The sequence below is a fragment of the Medicago truncatula genome, chromosome 8, assembly GCF_003473485.1.
Source record: "Medicago truncatula cultivar Jemalong A17 chromosome 8, MtrunA17r5.0-ANR, whole genome shotgun sequence".
Classification (NCBI taxonomy): domain Eukaryota; kingdom Viridiplantae; phylum Streptophyta; class Magnoliopsida; order Fabales; family Fabaceae; genus Medicago; species Medicago truncatula.
Window position 1 is genome coordinate 3,507,256 of NC_053049.1, and position 15,996 is coordinate 3,523,251.

General features: G+C 31.1%; 2 protein-coding genes across 3 annotated transcripts in view; both read left to right on the forward strand.

The window, feature by feature from the left end:
• LOC11419893 (GDSL esterase/lipase At3g27950) overlaps nt 1–9,699 on the forward strand; it is a 34,582-nt gene extending 24,883 nt beyond the window's left edge. Inside the window, exons 1-5 of one of the 2 annotated variants that reach the window (XM_003626915.4) lie at nt 7,713–7,938; nt 8,390–8,590; nt 8,702–8,880; nt 9,169–9,445; nt 9,545–9,699. In XM_003626915.4, coding sequence (XP_003626963.2) covers nt 7,713–7,938; nt 8,390–8,590; nt 8,702–8,880; nt 9,169–9,445; nt 9,545–9,699 — 1,038 coding nt within the window. Of the gene's footprint in view, nt 1–7,712; nt 7,939–8,389; nt 8,591–8,701; nt 8,881–9,168; nt 9,446–9,544 lie in introns of those variants that run through there. The other variant, XR_003007727.2, reaches the window with a different exon arrangement.
• Nucleotides 9,700–12,127: 2,428 nt separating this feature from the next.
• On the forward strand, nt 12,128–13,717 carry LOC11425510 (MLP-like protein 43). Its single transcript, XM_003626916.3, has 2 exons — nt 12,128–12,370; nt 13,158–13,717. The coding sequence occupies exons 1-2, from the start codon at nt 12,178–12,180 to the stop codon at nt 13,433–13,435; spliced, it is 471 nt and encodes a 156-aa protein (XP_003626964.1). The 5' UTR covers nt 12,128–12,177; the 3' UTR covers nt 13,436–13,717.
• Nucleotides 13,718–15,996: the final 2,279 nt, after the last annotated feature.

The window sequence follows — 15,996 nt, forward strand, 5'->3', positions numbered from 1 at the left end:
GATAACTTCTTTGTTTAATATCTTCAAATCATCCTTTGGAGATTTGACATTAACACATTTGAAGCAATGACCTCAGTGGCGGCCTTCGGCCTGGACAAGGCATGCATTGAAATGTTACCGTCTACAGAAGCTTTTGTATTTTAGAAGCATTTCATAATTTAAAATTTTATTGCTGGATTTGTCAATGCACTATGAAAATGCCAAATATGTTATCTTGGTCCATTCAGACCGATCAGGTGACTCTTAGTTTCTTACCTTCTTTTGTACTATAATCTTTCATGACCAAGTAACCTATGATTAGCAGAGAAGAGATGGCTTTTAATTTTTGAAATGTTCATCAATCTTGATTTACTTTCCGGAAATCTTTGTTCTGTTTACTAATAAATGAACAATGTTCATTAAAAAGAAAGTATCTACACACATACAACGGATAAATCCTTCTATATACTTAAATGGTAAAACTATGCAAGTGTTGAACATTAAGATCTTACATGAAACAATTGAATCCCCACATATCAAATTAGGAGAGAATCATAATGGTACCAGGACAATCCAATATCATGATTAATTTACTAATCGTTTACTTGAAGATATGGAAAAACAGTCCAATACTTAATAATATGATGCTGCAACTTCTTGACCAGCTCGAATGTGTCGTGATGTCATCAGATATTATGAAAAATTGTTTTGCGTAATATAGATACCTCTGTTTATGTAATTTCTGCATTGACAGGATCCTATATGCTAGACACTAGTTTCTAAAATGCTAAAAACTTTCTATTTAATTCCTATTTAAGTTGCACGTAAACGATTAAACACTAACAAAAGCACCATTGTGCTTCACCGAGCCAATAGGCCGCAATATTCGATAAGGCTAGGAATTGTGTAGGTTCTATTAAAGGCTAAAGTTGCTCCTACGAAGCAAAATATAGTAATAGCTACTACTACTTGAATAAGTTTTTTTGTTGGTCATTATTCTTATTAATAGACTTGATTGTTATTTCTAGAATAAGACATGCCTTTTTACCTTTTCTGTTTATGTTCCTTTTCTTTTTAATTGATACTAACCGCTGCTTTTTTTTGTGTCGTCTAGTTTTTTGGACGTTATTATCTCCCGATCAGAACGGAGTTAACAACATGACGGAGACTTCATTATCATTGCATTTGGGCAGTCGGAATTTATTTTCAACCTTTGCAACGTAACATCTTAACGACCATTTTTGACACCGTCTTCTCCATTCCAGCGCGAGCATTGCCTTTGAATGATTCTTTGCACTTTGAACAATTCTGCAAGATCTTGAATCTTCGTATCAAACAATATTATTTGTACATATCTCACTTCAGTATTAAAAATAGCTTCACATTATCCTAAATATATATGTCATTACCAAAATTACTATAAGGATATTTGATCTTATTTGATTTTGTAATTTTAACAACTGTTTTATGGTGTTAAAATAATTCAAACCTAAATATAGGGGGTGCTACTTTCCCCTCCCTTGATGCAGAAAACTCTCCATATTTCTGAAAGTGTATAAAGTGATTTTTTTTCAGTATGTGTACATTCGACTCATGTCTGGAGCTATGACAGTAGCCCCCAAAAATAATAGTATTTCCATGATTCAAAGGGATTAGTGCACAAGTTAATGAATATACTTTTAAGATGGTGTGTCCAAAAAAAATAATACTTTGAAGGTGGTAACTGCTAGAGGTCCAACTTGTAGGGAAAACTTAATGAGTGCCACAAAGAATGAAGATCCAATTTAGTTCATGACAATCTTCTTGCAGCTTAATTTAGTTCCCAAAAGAAATTAATATATACAAAACTAGTACCTAATATTTTCAAATTGGAGGGATGAGTAGCTCACTTGGTTGAGCTAAGAGATTAAAGAAATTAAACTTTTATATTTTTATTTTTAAAATGAAGTTTGGAAGTTAAATGTTCATGATTCAAATCCCGACAAGAGAGAAAATAATAACATAATAATTAACATACGAACATGTATAAACATTGGGTTGAAGATTAGAAATGTAACAATTCATGAAATGCTTGATTGTAAATAAGTACATGTATACCATCTAATAAAGTCTAAATTAACATAATATATATCATATTTTTTTTATGAAATATAGAAAATGCCTTTCATAAAAAAAATAAAAAATATGTACTATTAATTATTATAGGCCCATTTAATTTTATACGAGGAGCCCAACATTGTCATAAGAAACCCTAGTTTCTTTCAGCTGCGGCTGCGACACTGACAAGTGACAACCCTTTTTCTTCATCTGGTATATATATAGCTATGATCACCAGTCACCACACTCAAACTAAATCTCCCTTCATCTTTTTATTTCACAAACATTAAGAAGCAATTCAAATACTTTTCAGAAATATAAAACACTTGATTTGAGTCTTTGATAACCCTAATTTCAGATTTTGTATCTCTCACACGTCAGCTAGATCTGTCACCCACTAGGGTTACTTCATCTTCATCATCTATCTCACTCTTTATCTCAGATCCAATGCTTGACGATGAGGATGACGATTTCAACAATATCCTTTGTTTGGTCATTCCACCGTCATGTATATTTACGAGTGTGATTTCTTTGATTAATCGGAATAAGGTTGGAACTTTCTATCTATCTTTTTTGTTTTGTATCAGACCGTTTCTGATTTGATTTTTAGCAAAATTGAATCACGCTATTCATTTAATAGACATTTGGTTAGACAGTTACGCCTTTTTATAATTGATTTTTTTGTTTCGATATCTTGGTTTGAACTGGTGAAAGTAATTCAATTTTTTCATTTTATTTTTTTGTTTAGTTTTATGCCTCTATGGGAGATCATTGATGAAAGATGGGACGAACACTCCACGGCCCTTTGCATGCAGCAGGCTATTTTCTTAACCCTCAGTTTCACTCTAGCCATGGATTTAGAGATGATATTGAAGGTAAAGGTGGTCTACATGATTGTATAACAAGGATGGTGGCCGATCCTGAAGAAAGAGCTAAGATTGAAATTCAACTTGATGATTTCGATAAATGGGCGAACGATATGGGTTATTCTGTTGCCGCTGGTAATGAAGTTCCATCAGTTTGGTGGAGTCCCTTTGGAAAGGGACTACCAGAGCTCCAAAAATTTGTGTCGTGTATTAAGCTTGACATGAAGTTCTTATGGGGGTGAGAGTAATCAGAGTGCCTTTGAGATGGTAAGATGAAAAAAATTGAATGTGAATTGTAAAATACATAGTACTTAATTGCTTATCTTAATTGTATTTGTATTTGTATTTGTTTAGGTCCATGCTAAGAGAAGAAACCTTTTGTGGCAAAAAACTTATAATGATGTTGTCTTTGTCATGGCTAATTCAAAATTGGCTGAAGAGAAAGCTAGATGGTTTGTTGAGCGAATTCAAAATCTGAAGGATAATGGAAACATTGATGGTACTCCATATCTGAAGTCTCTACATGATGTGATTGCTGATTTGTATGATGAATATGGAGTTGGAGATGAGAGTTGAAGATGAAGATGAAGATGAAGATCAAATGGAATATTCTGATTAAATTTTAAAGATTTTCTAGATTAAATACTTAGAATTTGACTATTATCGATGTTTATGTCTTGGTACTTGTTAAAATACTATATAGCTTAATTAAATCCAATGCTTGATGATGAGGATGACGATTTCAACAATATTCATTGTTTGGTCATTCCTCCGTGGTGTATGTTTATAAGTGTGATTTCTTTGATTAATCCGACTCATAAATTCAAAGGTTAGAATTTTCTATCTGTCTTTTTTGTTTTGCATCAGACGTTTCTATATAGCAACATTTGGTTTACAGTTCAACTGCTACTTTTTTGCAACCTCTCCATTTAATGATAAATGCTCCAATTTTAACACTCTTACAATTTTAGTTTTGTTCTGTTGCTTCCTTTCAATAGCTTTGCCAATTGATTATTTATTCATGTTATCTGATTCATTCTTCTTAATTTTTTTTCTCTTTCATCTAGTGTTTATTATTCTGATTGTAATATAGTCTGAATTGGTGTGGCTGAAATAGTCGTTTACTTTTTTTTTTTTTTTGGTTGTGTTGAGAGTTTTTAAGTTGGAAAATGCTAGATATCAAGAATGATTTTATAAGAAAAATTTAAGAATGATATGGCACAATAATCACCTTTAGATTTCAGTCTCATTTATTAATCTTTCATAAAAAAAAGATACATAACACCCACCACCCCATGATTTCCGGTCAGGCTGAGATTTTATTGGTTAACATTAATTTCAGGACTATTTCTTGATAAAATCTAAGGGTAATTATTCTGCCATGTCATTCTTGAAACTTTCTTGATATATACTTTGATTAGGGTTTTCAAGTCATTGAATAATAACATGACACATTTGCAGCAATGTCCTCTCGTGAGGCTTTTGCAAAAGAAATGGAGAACTTGAAAGGGAGAACAAGCAGTTGAGAAAGGAAGTTCTCAATCAGAAGCTACTCTTGCTTGAGTATAAGATGTCCACATATGCCAAATTGGAAGAAGCAAGGGTTAGAGAAGCAAATTTGATGAAGAGTAATGAAGAGTTTAAGCAAGAAATGAACAGAAAGGCAGATGAAACTCAGAGAATGATGCAATAGATGATGGAAATGATTCAAAGACAAGTCCAACCCTAGTTGCACACATATTTTTAGCTTGTTTAGTTTCATCTCCCAGTTGTTTTCTGCACTTTTTCATTTTACTTGTGAAATTACCTCATCTACTTCTGAATTACTTCTCTTCATATGAATGCTTCTGAACTTCTTGTATGATTTGATATTTTTACATATGTTCAATGTGCTTCTGAAGTAACTTATTCTCTCTGATATATATACATGTGTTATATTGCTTCCGAATGTATTTATTTGCAGAATTTCTCACTATTTTTTCTCATCTCTTTCTTTTTGTCTTTATTTTATACTTTTTGTTGATGACAAAAGGGGGAGTAGATGTATAGTATTTATAGGCTCTGAGCCCCATTAATTTAATTTTAATCAAGTTAAATTAATAGGACCTTATTCTGAGAGTTATTTTGTTTTTAAATCATGAATGTAATTAACATGGATAGAACTCAGGGGGAGCTTACAAACCTCACCTTAAAGTATTATTGGACTCAGGGGGAGCTTACAAACCTCATACCCTAATAGTCAACGTGTTAATTAGATTAACACCAATTGAACATTTTAAATATTAATGTTTGTCATCATCAAAAAGGGGGAGATTGTTGGAACAAAATGTGTTTAACATTAACTCTTCAGAGTTTTGATGATAACAATGTATTAAAAATTGTCAATTGAATATGCTAATATTTGTTCAAGTGTACAGGACTATAGACAAAATTTGACATTTTAAAAAAGATCTTGGAAGAACAATACAGAACAAAGGAATCAACAAAGAGGGAAACTTAAAGCGTCTGAAGAAAACTGCTCCTGAAGATATAACGCTCCTGAAGACAAAGTGCTCCTGAAGTGATGACGTCGTCAGAAGCAAGGTCATCATAAGCAAGTTCATCAGAAGCTGAGAATCACCAGAAGTTGTAGTTCATCAGGAGATGCAACTTAAAGCTTCAAAAGTTGTTTAACAGATTCAAACTCGTCTAAAGATTGCAGAAGAGTGATAGTATTTGACATTATTCTTTCAAAATAGTGTTGAATTCAACATCGACCATACTAGTTTATTGTTCAAATGACTAATTTTACACCATTTCATGTTTGTTGTAAATATATTTAATTATCACACAAATAGGTGTAGAAACATTTGTCAAGTGTATTTTGGGGATAAAATTTCAAAATTACGACCACATTAAATAAGTCCTCTTGATTTTGATGTTTTTTCTTCTTTTCTTTTTATGATAGGAATAGGGCCACAAAGAGTAGTATTCCCTCTGTCCCAAATTGTATGACGTTTTGGGCATTTCACACATATTAAGATATGCAATTAATATTGTGTGGAAAAGAGATATTATAAGTTGTTTTACAAAATTGTCCTTAATAAATAATATGGAAAAAATAAATGAAAGAATTGAAAGAAGATAGAGTAATAAATAGTTAAGGTTATAATAAGAAAAATAATATTAATGTTGCATTGGTATTGTAAAGCGACATATAATTTGGAACAAATATTTTTCCCTAAAACGACATACAATTTGAGACGGAGGGAGTATTAGACTATTAGTGCACTTTAATGATTGCTCGAGTTAATTTAAGAATTATCATCCATCCACATGTTATACCAGTGCCTAAAGTGTGAATTTGACAATGTCACTAAAATTCTTCAAAAATTTACCATCCATCCACATGCTAACCATAGCCTAAAGTGTAAATTTGGCAATATAATAAAATTCTTCCAAAAATATTACCATCCATCAACATGATATACCATAGGTCCATAGCCCAAAGTGTGAACTTGGCAATATCACTAAATTCTTTCAAAAATATTACAATCCATCCACATGCTATGCCATAGCCTAAAGTATTTGTCCACAACTTAAATGAGAGAGAGTGAGGCAAAAAAAACATTATGCATATGATATGAGATAGTCTTGCATGTACGAAATTGTATACTTACTCTTTTTAAAACATAACATGCTTTGTTCAGAAAAATAAAACATAACATGTTCCAAAGGAGTGGACACTAACATTCTCCAATTTTCAACTTTCTCTCATGTCTTGTCTCTTCTCATTTACGAGCCCTAGTTTTCCAATAATGGCAGCAGTTGTTACTTCTACAACACTTGGTAATACTGGCTCGGCCTCCTACAAGGTGTGTTTTGTAACATTTTGTATATGTTATATAAAACTTTTCATAGCTTAAAACAAAATAAATTTAGAGATAGATATAATTTCATTTACTCACAATTATTTTTATAAAAAAAATCATTTAATGTATGTTTTTAAATTTTGTCATGGGTACATAGTAAAAACAAGCTTAATCAATCAAAAATTTCGAACAAAATTCAACACATTAAAGACCAAAAATTTAGGGATGGAGTGTGTGGGTAATAGTATAGAAGCATATAATTTTTTGTGTTGATAATGTAGTATGAAGATGCTGCAAATGAAGGTGTAAGTGGACAAAGTGTTTGGGATAAATATGCTCATGAATGAACATTCAGGTATATTTCTTTATTTCTTACTTTATTTCCTTAATTATCACAATTTACTAAATAGTAAGTTGAATGAAAAATCCCTTAAAAAATAAAATAACTTGAATGAAGAATAAAAGGTTCTTCATTTACATGTTGTTTTAATAAAAGTAAAATACATGTAGTAATTGCCTAATTGGTGTAATTTCATACAGAAAAAATATTGGACGGAAGCAAGGGAGATGTAGCTGTTGATCAGGTATATCCAATTTGATATAAAAGCATTTTATTGATCTTGTAAATTTTACATCATTTATTGCACTACAAAAAATCGCCTAAATTATGGTGGCTAAATTTTCTTGTTACTGCCGTTTTAACCGCCACTATAAACCAAAATGGCATTTTCAAAATTGCCGTAATTTTGTCTGTCACAAAGTTTAAAACGGTGATTTAAGAAGAATCACCATGCAAACTGACATAATTTTCTTGCCAAAGTTCTAAGAGGTGGTTCTCAGCTCCCTATAAATACATTGTTCACTGAAACAAAAATTTAACACAACACATAGTGGAAAACTAGCCACTACCTCTTCAACAATGAATACCATGACACTAATTTACATACTTTGTTTTTTCAATTTGTGTGTGGCATGTCCATCAAAGAAATGTGTCTACCCAGCAATATACAACTTTGGTGACTCCAATTCAGATACTGGAGCTGGATATGCAACAATGGCAGCTGTTGAGCATCCTAATGGTATAAGCTTCTTTGGAAGCATCTCAGGAAGATGTTGTGATGGTCGTCTAATTTTAGATTTTATCAGTAAGTTGAACATTATCACATCCATCTAAAACAAATTTTGGTTAAGTTTTATATTTTGCTAGCATCAATTATGACATGTCCATAAGTTGTTTTCAACTTATTTTCATAAGCACTTGTTAGACTATTTGAATGAATTTAAGAAAACACCTTATAATATTGTGTTGTTAAAATAGCTTATACATAAGCACTTATTTGAGAAACCGTTATTCTTTAAAGGCTTAAAAAAGTTCTTTATCCAATTGGACCAAATATCATTCACTGCTACCATGCTAGCTAATTCACATTTGATTGGACTATATGAAGTTGGTTATTGGTTATGTTATACAATTTTAGATATATTTGTAATTGTATGTCACTATATCTATTTATTTTCTGGACATAAGCAACTAGAGAAGTGAACTTAGCGACCATATATATCTATGTTTATTAATACAATTTTTTTTGTATGCAGGTGAAGAATTGGAGCTACCATATCTAAGCTCATACTTGAATTCAGTTGGATCAAATTACAGGCATGGAGCTAACTTTGCAGTAGCATCCGCACCGATTCGTCCCATCATTGCCGGTTTAACCTATCTTGGTTTTCAAGTATCTCAGTTTATTTTATTCAAATCACACACCAAGATTCTCTTTGATCAACTCTCTGATAAAAGTAAATTTCTCATCAAATTTGCATTCTCATTTTTGTTTATTATTTGCAATTTTTGTGACATGAAAAAGAAGTGAATGGTGAAAAACTGAACCTATGTGATGTCATTTATAGGGACAGAACCACCTCTCAGAAGTGGCGTTCCAAGGACTGAAGATTTCTCAAAAGCCATTTACACCATTGATATTGGACAAAATGATATTGGCTATGGTCTGCAGAAGCCGAACTCTTCAGAGGAAGAAGTTAGAAGGTCAATTCCTGATATCTTGAGCCAATTCACCCAAGCAGTGCAGGTAATAATTAGCAACCAAAGAAATTAAGCCTTGTTGATGCATTATTATCAAGTTTGGCAATTGGTTTGATTCCAGTTACATTGTAGTATGATTGAACCAAGTTGAACCGGTATTGGTTTAATTGATTTTCATTATTTTTTCCTTTTTCAACACTTGTCATCTGGTTCAATCATGGTTGAGTCGATAAAACCAATTGAAACAACGGAGATATAACCGGTTCAATATCCAATCCAATCATTATATAGCAATTTGGTTATAGAACTAATACTTGTCATTCCTATGGTTTAGAAATTATACAATGAAGAGGCAAGAGTGTTTTGGATTCACAACACAGGTCCTATTGAATGTATACCCTATTATTACTTCTTTTATCCACACAAGAACGAGAAGGGTAACTTGGATGCCAATGGCTGTGTTAAACCTCACAACGAGCTTGCTCAGGAATATAACAGGCAGCTAAAAGACCAAGTGTTTCAGCTAAGGAGAATGTTTCCATTAGCCAAATTTACATATGTTGATGTTTACACGGTCAAATATACACTTATCAGCAATGCAAGGAACCAAGGTAATGTTCAATTAAGTTTTTGTTATCTTTAAAATATCAATTGCTTATTGAATGTGCACAATTAAGTTTTAACTTTTATGCTTGCATGATTTGTGGCAGGTTTTGTGAATCCATTGGAATTTTGTTGTGGAAGTTACCAAGGTAACGAAATACATTATTGTGGGAAGAAGTCCATAAAAAATGGAACAGTTTATGGCATTGCATGTGATGATTCCTCTACATATATCCCAAGCAGCAAAGGAATGGATTGCTAAACAAATTCTCTATGGTTCCTTCTCTGATCCACCAGTTTCACTTGGGAATGCATGCTAATTTCTATTAGTAAGTCACTTAATTATTTAATATGAAAGGGATTACCATAAATAATGTAGCTAGGTTTTCACGTTGTTGTTTCACTTATTTTTTATTTTTTTTATCCAACTTTGATAATCAAGGTTGACAAGCAAATTTTCAACCAAGTGATTTTAGTAAGTATATCCGGCAATTATTAAAATATTTTTCTGGGTGCCAATTTACTCCCTGCCTCATAATAATTGGGTCTCAATGGCTTTGTTATATAATTAGTAGAAAATCCTTCAATCTCACAAAAAGTACTTTGTCAGAATTTTATTTCAAAAAGCAGGTAACCGTAATGAGAAAATAATACAATACATAACTCAAGAATATAAAACTATATTAATGTTAGCATTAGGAACCTACCCACAATATAATAAAAATATGGCTTGTAATCATGGAATTTCATGTTTTTGAAAATCACAACAAATACAAAGCCAAGGAGCTTCCGCACAAACAACACCATTTTTACATATTTCAGCATAATATATACTGCAACTTTCATTGTAATAATCCTCAGTACCGTCGATAGTAATTGCCATAACAAGGAGAACTAATACAAGGACAGCAATGGTAAATTTTTCAATCTCACAAGAGTACCAAATTCCTTCCAAACATCATCACAATTGAGCTTAACTCAACCAATCAAATTAGGTGGCATCCAACCGATGTATATAGTTTCATTTTAATGAGGCACTACAAGAAAACTAGTTTTAGAAACCGAAAAATTGGTCACTAAATGGAGAAAATCGATCACTAAGTGAATTAGCGACTATTTTGGAGACCTCTAGGATCAATATATCTTCATCTAATCTAAAATAGTACTAAACATAGACCAAGTATTTTTTTTTTCTCCCGCTTAGTTAATAATTGATGAATTGATAATAGGCTCAGTCCTATCAACACTCTTGATTATTCTGTAGGTACTTCCAATGACTAATGGAGGCATGAAATTCATCATAAGAGAAAACCTCAATATGTGTTTTGCTGGTAAAATGGACAATAGTCAATAGTATAGATCATGTCATAGGTTATATTCATTGCTCACTTCACTCGGACATCGCAAGCAATTTGATATTTTATGTACGCTTAATAGAGTCATTCATAAATCTAAAAAAATATTTGAGACCCTAATATTTTTAGAAGCCCAATCATCAAGGATGCCTCTGAGATCTGTCCCAAGAAATTACACTAATTGTTCAACAGTAGCATTTTTAAATTAGATTGTGTAGGTAATCAGTCTAAATATGAATAATATAATGTGTTGCAGATTGTATTAGATACGATTAGGTTACTTAGATATTCTATCAAAATAGGTATATGCATTACTTATTGTTTTTTAAACTCAACCAGCTATGCATATGATTTGTCGTTTCCCTTCTTTTGACACTGTCTTCTCCATTATTCTACAGCGGGCATTGCCTTTGAATGATTCCTTGCACGTACAGTTATGCAAGTTCTTGAATCTTGATAGAGAGTGTTTTTAAGCCTATATTCAGAAGTTACAAATGATATGCATATACAACTTCACAAATATCTTCCATCTACTTCTTTGTAGTCATCTTGTCACAATCAACATAAATGCAAAAAAAGTAAAATTAAGGAACATGTTGAAAATATATCAGATGAATTTTTTTAAATTGAAAAAGAAACCTTCTAGACCTAATAATTTCTAATTAACTCATAGGATTCCTTTCGATAGTATTGTATTATTGTACATTTTTTTTTATTCAATTGACTAGTGATGTTAACTCGGTAAATCAAACAAATCTTACCAACTTTGATTAGTTTTTATGTTTTCTTGTCTTCTTTTTTTAAAGATAAACTTGCATTATTTTTAATATAGTAATAATTTGCTAATCAATATCAAAATTAAGATCTAACATAGGTAAGAATATTTTTTTTTTAATTATTTGATTTGACAACTTCATAACCATGAGATGGATTTCAATTGTTATAAAAATAATAAATGCCACATTGATATCGTAAAGTGACAATTATTTTGAAAAAAATAAAAAATGTTAAAAGACAATAATTGTGAGACGCTGGGAGTAAATTCTATTTAAAAATGTTGATGTGTCATAGTAGAGTATGTTCTATTGGATAACTTGATTCATGTCATGTGTTTCAAATCACATCCACAATTGACACACATCGATAGATTTTTAACAAGTTTACTAAAAATGCATCGAAATAATAAAATTTATAAGTTCATCTCCATAAAGATTGTTTCAATCTCAACTCGGCAATTTAATTACGATTAGGATTTAACAAATGGGGGTAATTAATTAATCCTATTATAATATGTTACTTAAATCTCTATATAATACCAATAACATTAGCACAAATCTCAGTACAAGTTTATTTTTCCTCCTACTCTTCCTAAGGGTGATACAAATATGGCAACATCTGCAATTGAAAAGATAGAAATGGATGTGCCTATTAAGGCCACCCCCCAGCAGTTTTATGAAGTTTTGTGCAACAAGACACACCATATTTCAAATGTTTGCCCTGATATAGTAAAGGGTATTGAACTTCATGAAGGTGATTGGGGCACTGAGGGGTGCATTATATCCTGGAATTATGTTTTTGGTAAGTGAGTTCCAACTCAAACTCAACTTGGTTTATATTTGAAACTCAAAATTTGTTTCAAAAGAACGGTATCTTCCTTTACAATCATGTTTCTTTTTTATCTTAACTTTTCTGTTCTCGGTGTAAGGGTTCATATAAATAAAAATTGATGGATGATTATTTTAGTTAGTATTCGAACTTTTGTTCCTACGAGCGATTCATCATAATTGGAGTTCATTAACTAATTGAGGCCAATTACTTGATATTTTTTGTCAAGATTTTTATTTGAGATATGATTGAACATGCATATCAAGTTAGCTTCTGGACTCTGGTGAATTTTACTTTTGAAGAGCATGGCAGAAAACCAGGGATACATATACTTTGATGTAAATTAAATTATTTACATAATTTTATGACTATTTATAAGTTAAGTTCAATTAAATTTAGTGTTTGATATATGAGAAATTCAAGTTATTATTAATAATGTGCTCATATGACAGACTTGTAAATAATTTTCTTAACCATCTGACTCTCAAGGAAATAGACCTTGATAATCTAGCTAGAGTCCAACCAGAAGGTAAATATGAATTCTGCTAAAAATTGTTCAATTATCATTCGATGTAAGATACTCTCAAACAATTGGTCTATAAATGAAGTTTATTAACGATTTGAGTTAACATTTAATTGACTAGCATGTAATTTGGTAGCATCGATTCATATAATAGATCATTAATATAATTGGTGTCGCTCATTTTCCTATATATGTGATCTAATAAAGATAGTATTTAATTTATGAACAAAAAAACAGCTGGAAAAACTTGTATTTCTAAGCAGAGGATTGAAGACATAGACAAAGAAAACAACAAAATAACGTTCAAAGTGTTGGGTGGAGACTTATTGGAGGATTACAAAAGCTTCAAGTTCATAATGCAAATTGTTCCTCAAAGAGAAGGAAGTGTGGTTCGTTGGATAGTAGAATATGAGAAGCTCAATAACAATGTTCCTAATCCTCACTCTTTGTTCCATTTATCTGTTGAGGTTCTCAAATATGTTGATGCTCATCTTGCACCCGAGGACAAGAAGTAAAATAATTTATTTTAATTTCATTATTGTGTGTGACAAATAAATGAGGATTTAATTTCCTCTATCTATATGTCATGTATTATGAATAATGTATGTGGTTTATTCAAAAGAGTTGAGTGGCATTAGGCGTGAGCTGAGATGTTTCTGCTCCACCTAGCATATAAAAAAATGTCCATGTGTATTATAATATGATATTGTATAAAATGGGACCTATTTATGGGATTGAAAGTCGTGTGTATGATTTCACCTTATGAAATAAAATAATGTTTTGTGGGATTTCCTTTATTTTTATTTTTTATTAAGTAGGATAATGGTTATACGTATACGCATAAAAAAAGAAGATATTGATTGATTCGAAATTGAAGTCAAACTTTAGAAGAAAAGGGCATAAACCATAAATGTGTGATGTGACTTTTTTCTTTTTTTTACCAAAATAAAGTAACTATAGAATGATAAGAATTAAAAATACGGTGACTAGCCTAAGAACAGGCGTCACCCTAGCTAAAGTATGAACAACCATATTCGCTTGTCTCCTAACAAACTTCACCTCGAAGTTAGAATGTAAAGATAACTGATAAATAATACTAGAAACAATAGCATAGAATTCCAAGTCACCATGACCCTGAGACGATAGAGTTTGTACTAAAGTTGTTGAGTCGGACTTGAAAACAACTTGGTTCCATCTGTTCACATCAAGAAATTGAATGGCATCGAAATGTGTGATGTGACTTGGATTCAATGATACGTGTGAGATTTTCTTGTCAAATATTTTAACCTAGGGCCTTAATTTCATCCGAACAAATAAAAAAACTAAAAATAAAGGATAATTTTATTATATTTACCATCATTTGTAATTTCCTTGTAAATTCTAAAAAGAGCAATGCTATATCTCTAGAAAAATAACATCAAAAAAATTTCAAGAATAAAAAGTAGTCAATCACAGTGTAGTATTTGCAAAAAATACCCTTCATTTGTATTAATATTCTTTAATTGCAAAAAAATATTCTTTAATTGCAAAAAAAAAAAATACAAAAGTGGTATAAATACAAAAACTAATTAAACATGTTTCTATAGCACCCCCCAACATACTCTTCTATTTTAAGCAACATTCCATCTTCTCTTTACTACTTGCTTTTTCTCAACTTATTCTTTTATTTTCAACAACAATTCAACTTCTCTTTACCACTTGCTTTTTTGGTTTAACTGTTTTGAGGTCACACATAAACTTACTTTGGCACCATCTCCAGTCTTGTATTTTTTGTCATAATCCTCACACTTTGACCTAATTTTTGGAGTATAAATAGAAGCAAAATATAGCAAAGTGGGGAGAGGGTAGCAATAAACTATTTTCCTCTTCACACACCATTCGACTTACCACCATTATCCTTATTAGCTTCTATGTCCATCATACAAAACTTCTCATTTCCTCTAATCTTATTGTTTTTCTTTTGTTACAATCTTATTTTTACTTTATTTGATGGTAGATTATTATGATTATTATTATTTTAATTGCCACTTATTATTGGTTAGACGTAGGAACTTCAAATTCATTACTTGTTTTGCTGATTGTTTATTTTCACCAGCCCAGCATACTCTCTTTTTTTCATTTGTGTTTTTGTCTATTATTTGTCTAATATTTCAACCCATTTATCTCATTTTTATCGCTCATTCAATTCAATGCATGTTAATACCGTGTGTTAAAAATTAATCCCACTTTATTTATTTAAGTTAAAATTATCTTTAATAAAATGGTTTTTTTTAGAGGATTAAAGGGTTAAGATGTTAAAAAAAAAATTAAATGATTGGATTTTTTTTAGGGATCTAACATTTTTTTAAGATAAACCAACCTACCTATATTGGTACTCGGAAAATCGAATCCAAGACCTTGAAGAGTATACTTTAAAGTCCCAAACCAATAGCCAAGAGAATTTGAGGATCTCACATTACATGTTGATTGGATCTTTAATAAATGATTGGATCTAGCATTACGAGTAGTTAAATAATGTAAGCCGTAAACATGCTCTTCCAAATTGAAATGGATATCGCATAACATTTATGAACTCTCATTCTAATTAAATTCTCCAATGCAGATGTTATTATTATCACACGGATGAAAAATTAATGTTGTAAATGAGAAAGTGCATTCCTTATTTACATTCCTTAAACAAATATAACAATAAGGTTAAATACAAGACCAATTTATAACAATGTAAAATCCATATTTTCATCAGCTTTAAATGATTTTGCGATTGAAGCTAGCGGGGGCAAGGGGTATTCCATTTGTTTACTTGATAGGGAGCAATTCTTACCTAGACACAAACCCAGATAAAAAATATTTGGACACACATACATAAAATGAGATAATTAAAAGAAAAATAAATTAGTCACATTATTTTTTATTTTTATCTTTAAATTTATGTGTGTGCCGCCTAAGTCAATTTTATTTGTGTTTGTGACTATATTAGACTTTCTCCTTAGTAGGTCATAAAATTTGACTTCGAGTTAACTAACAAAGATTGATATGAAATATAGGCAATAAGTGTGGTGAATGTACAAAAATACAA

What these genes read in the sequence shown, in the direction of transcription:
- LOC11425510 (XM_003626916.3), top strand. Translation starts at nt 12,178, where the DNA reads ATGGCAACATCTGCAATTGAAAAGATAGAAATGGATGTGCCTATTAAG. An exon ending in ATCCTGGAATTATGTTTTTG is followed by an intron (nt 12,371 to 13,157) that starts GTAAGTGAGTTC and finishes ACAAAAAAACAG; the next exon opens with CTGGAAAAACTTGTATTTCT.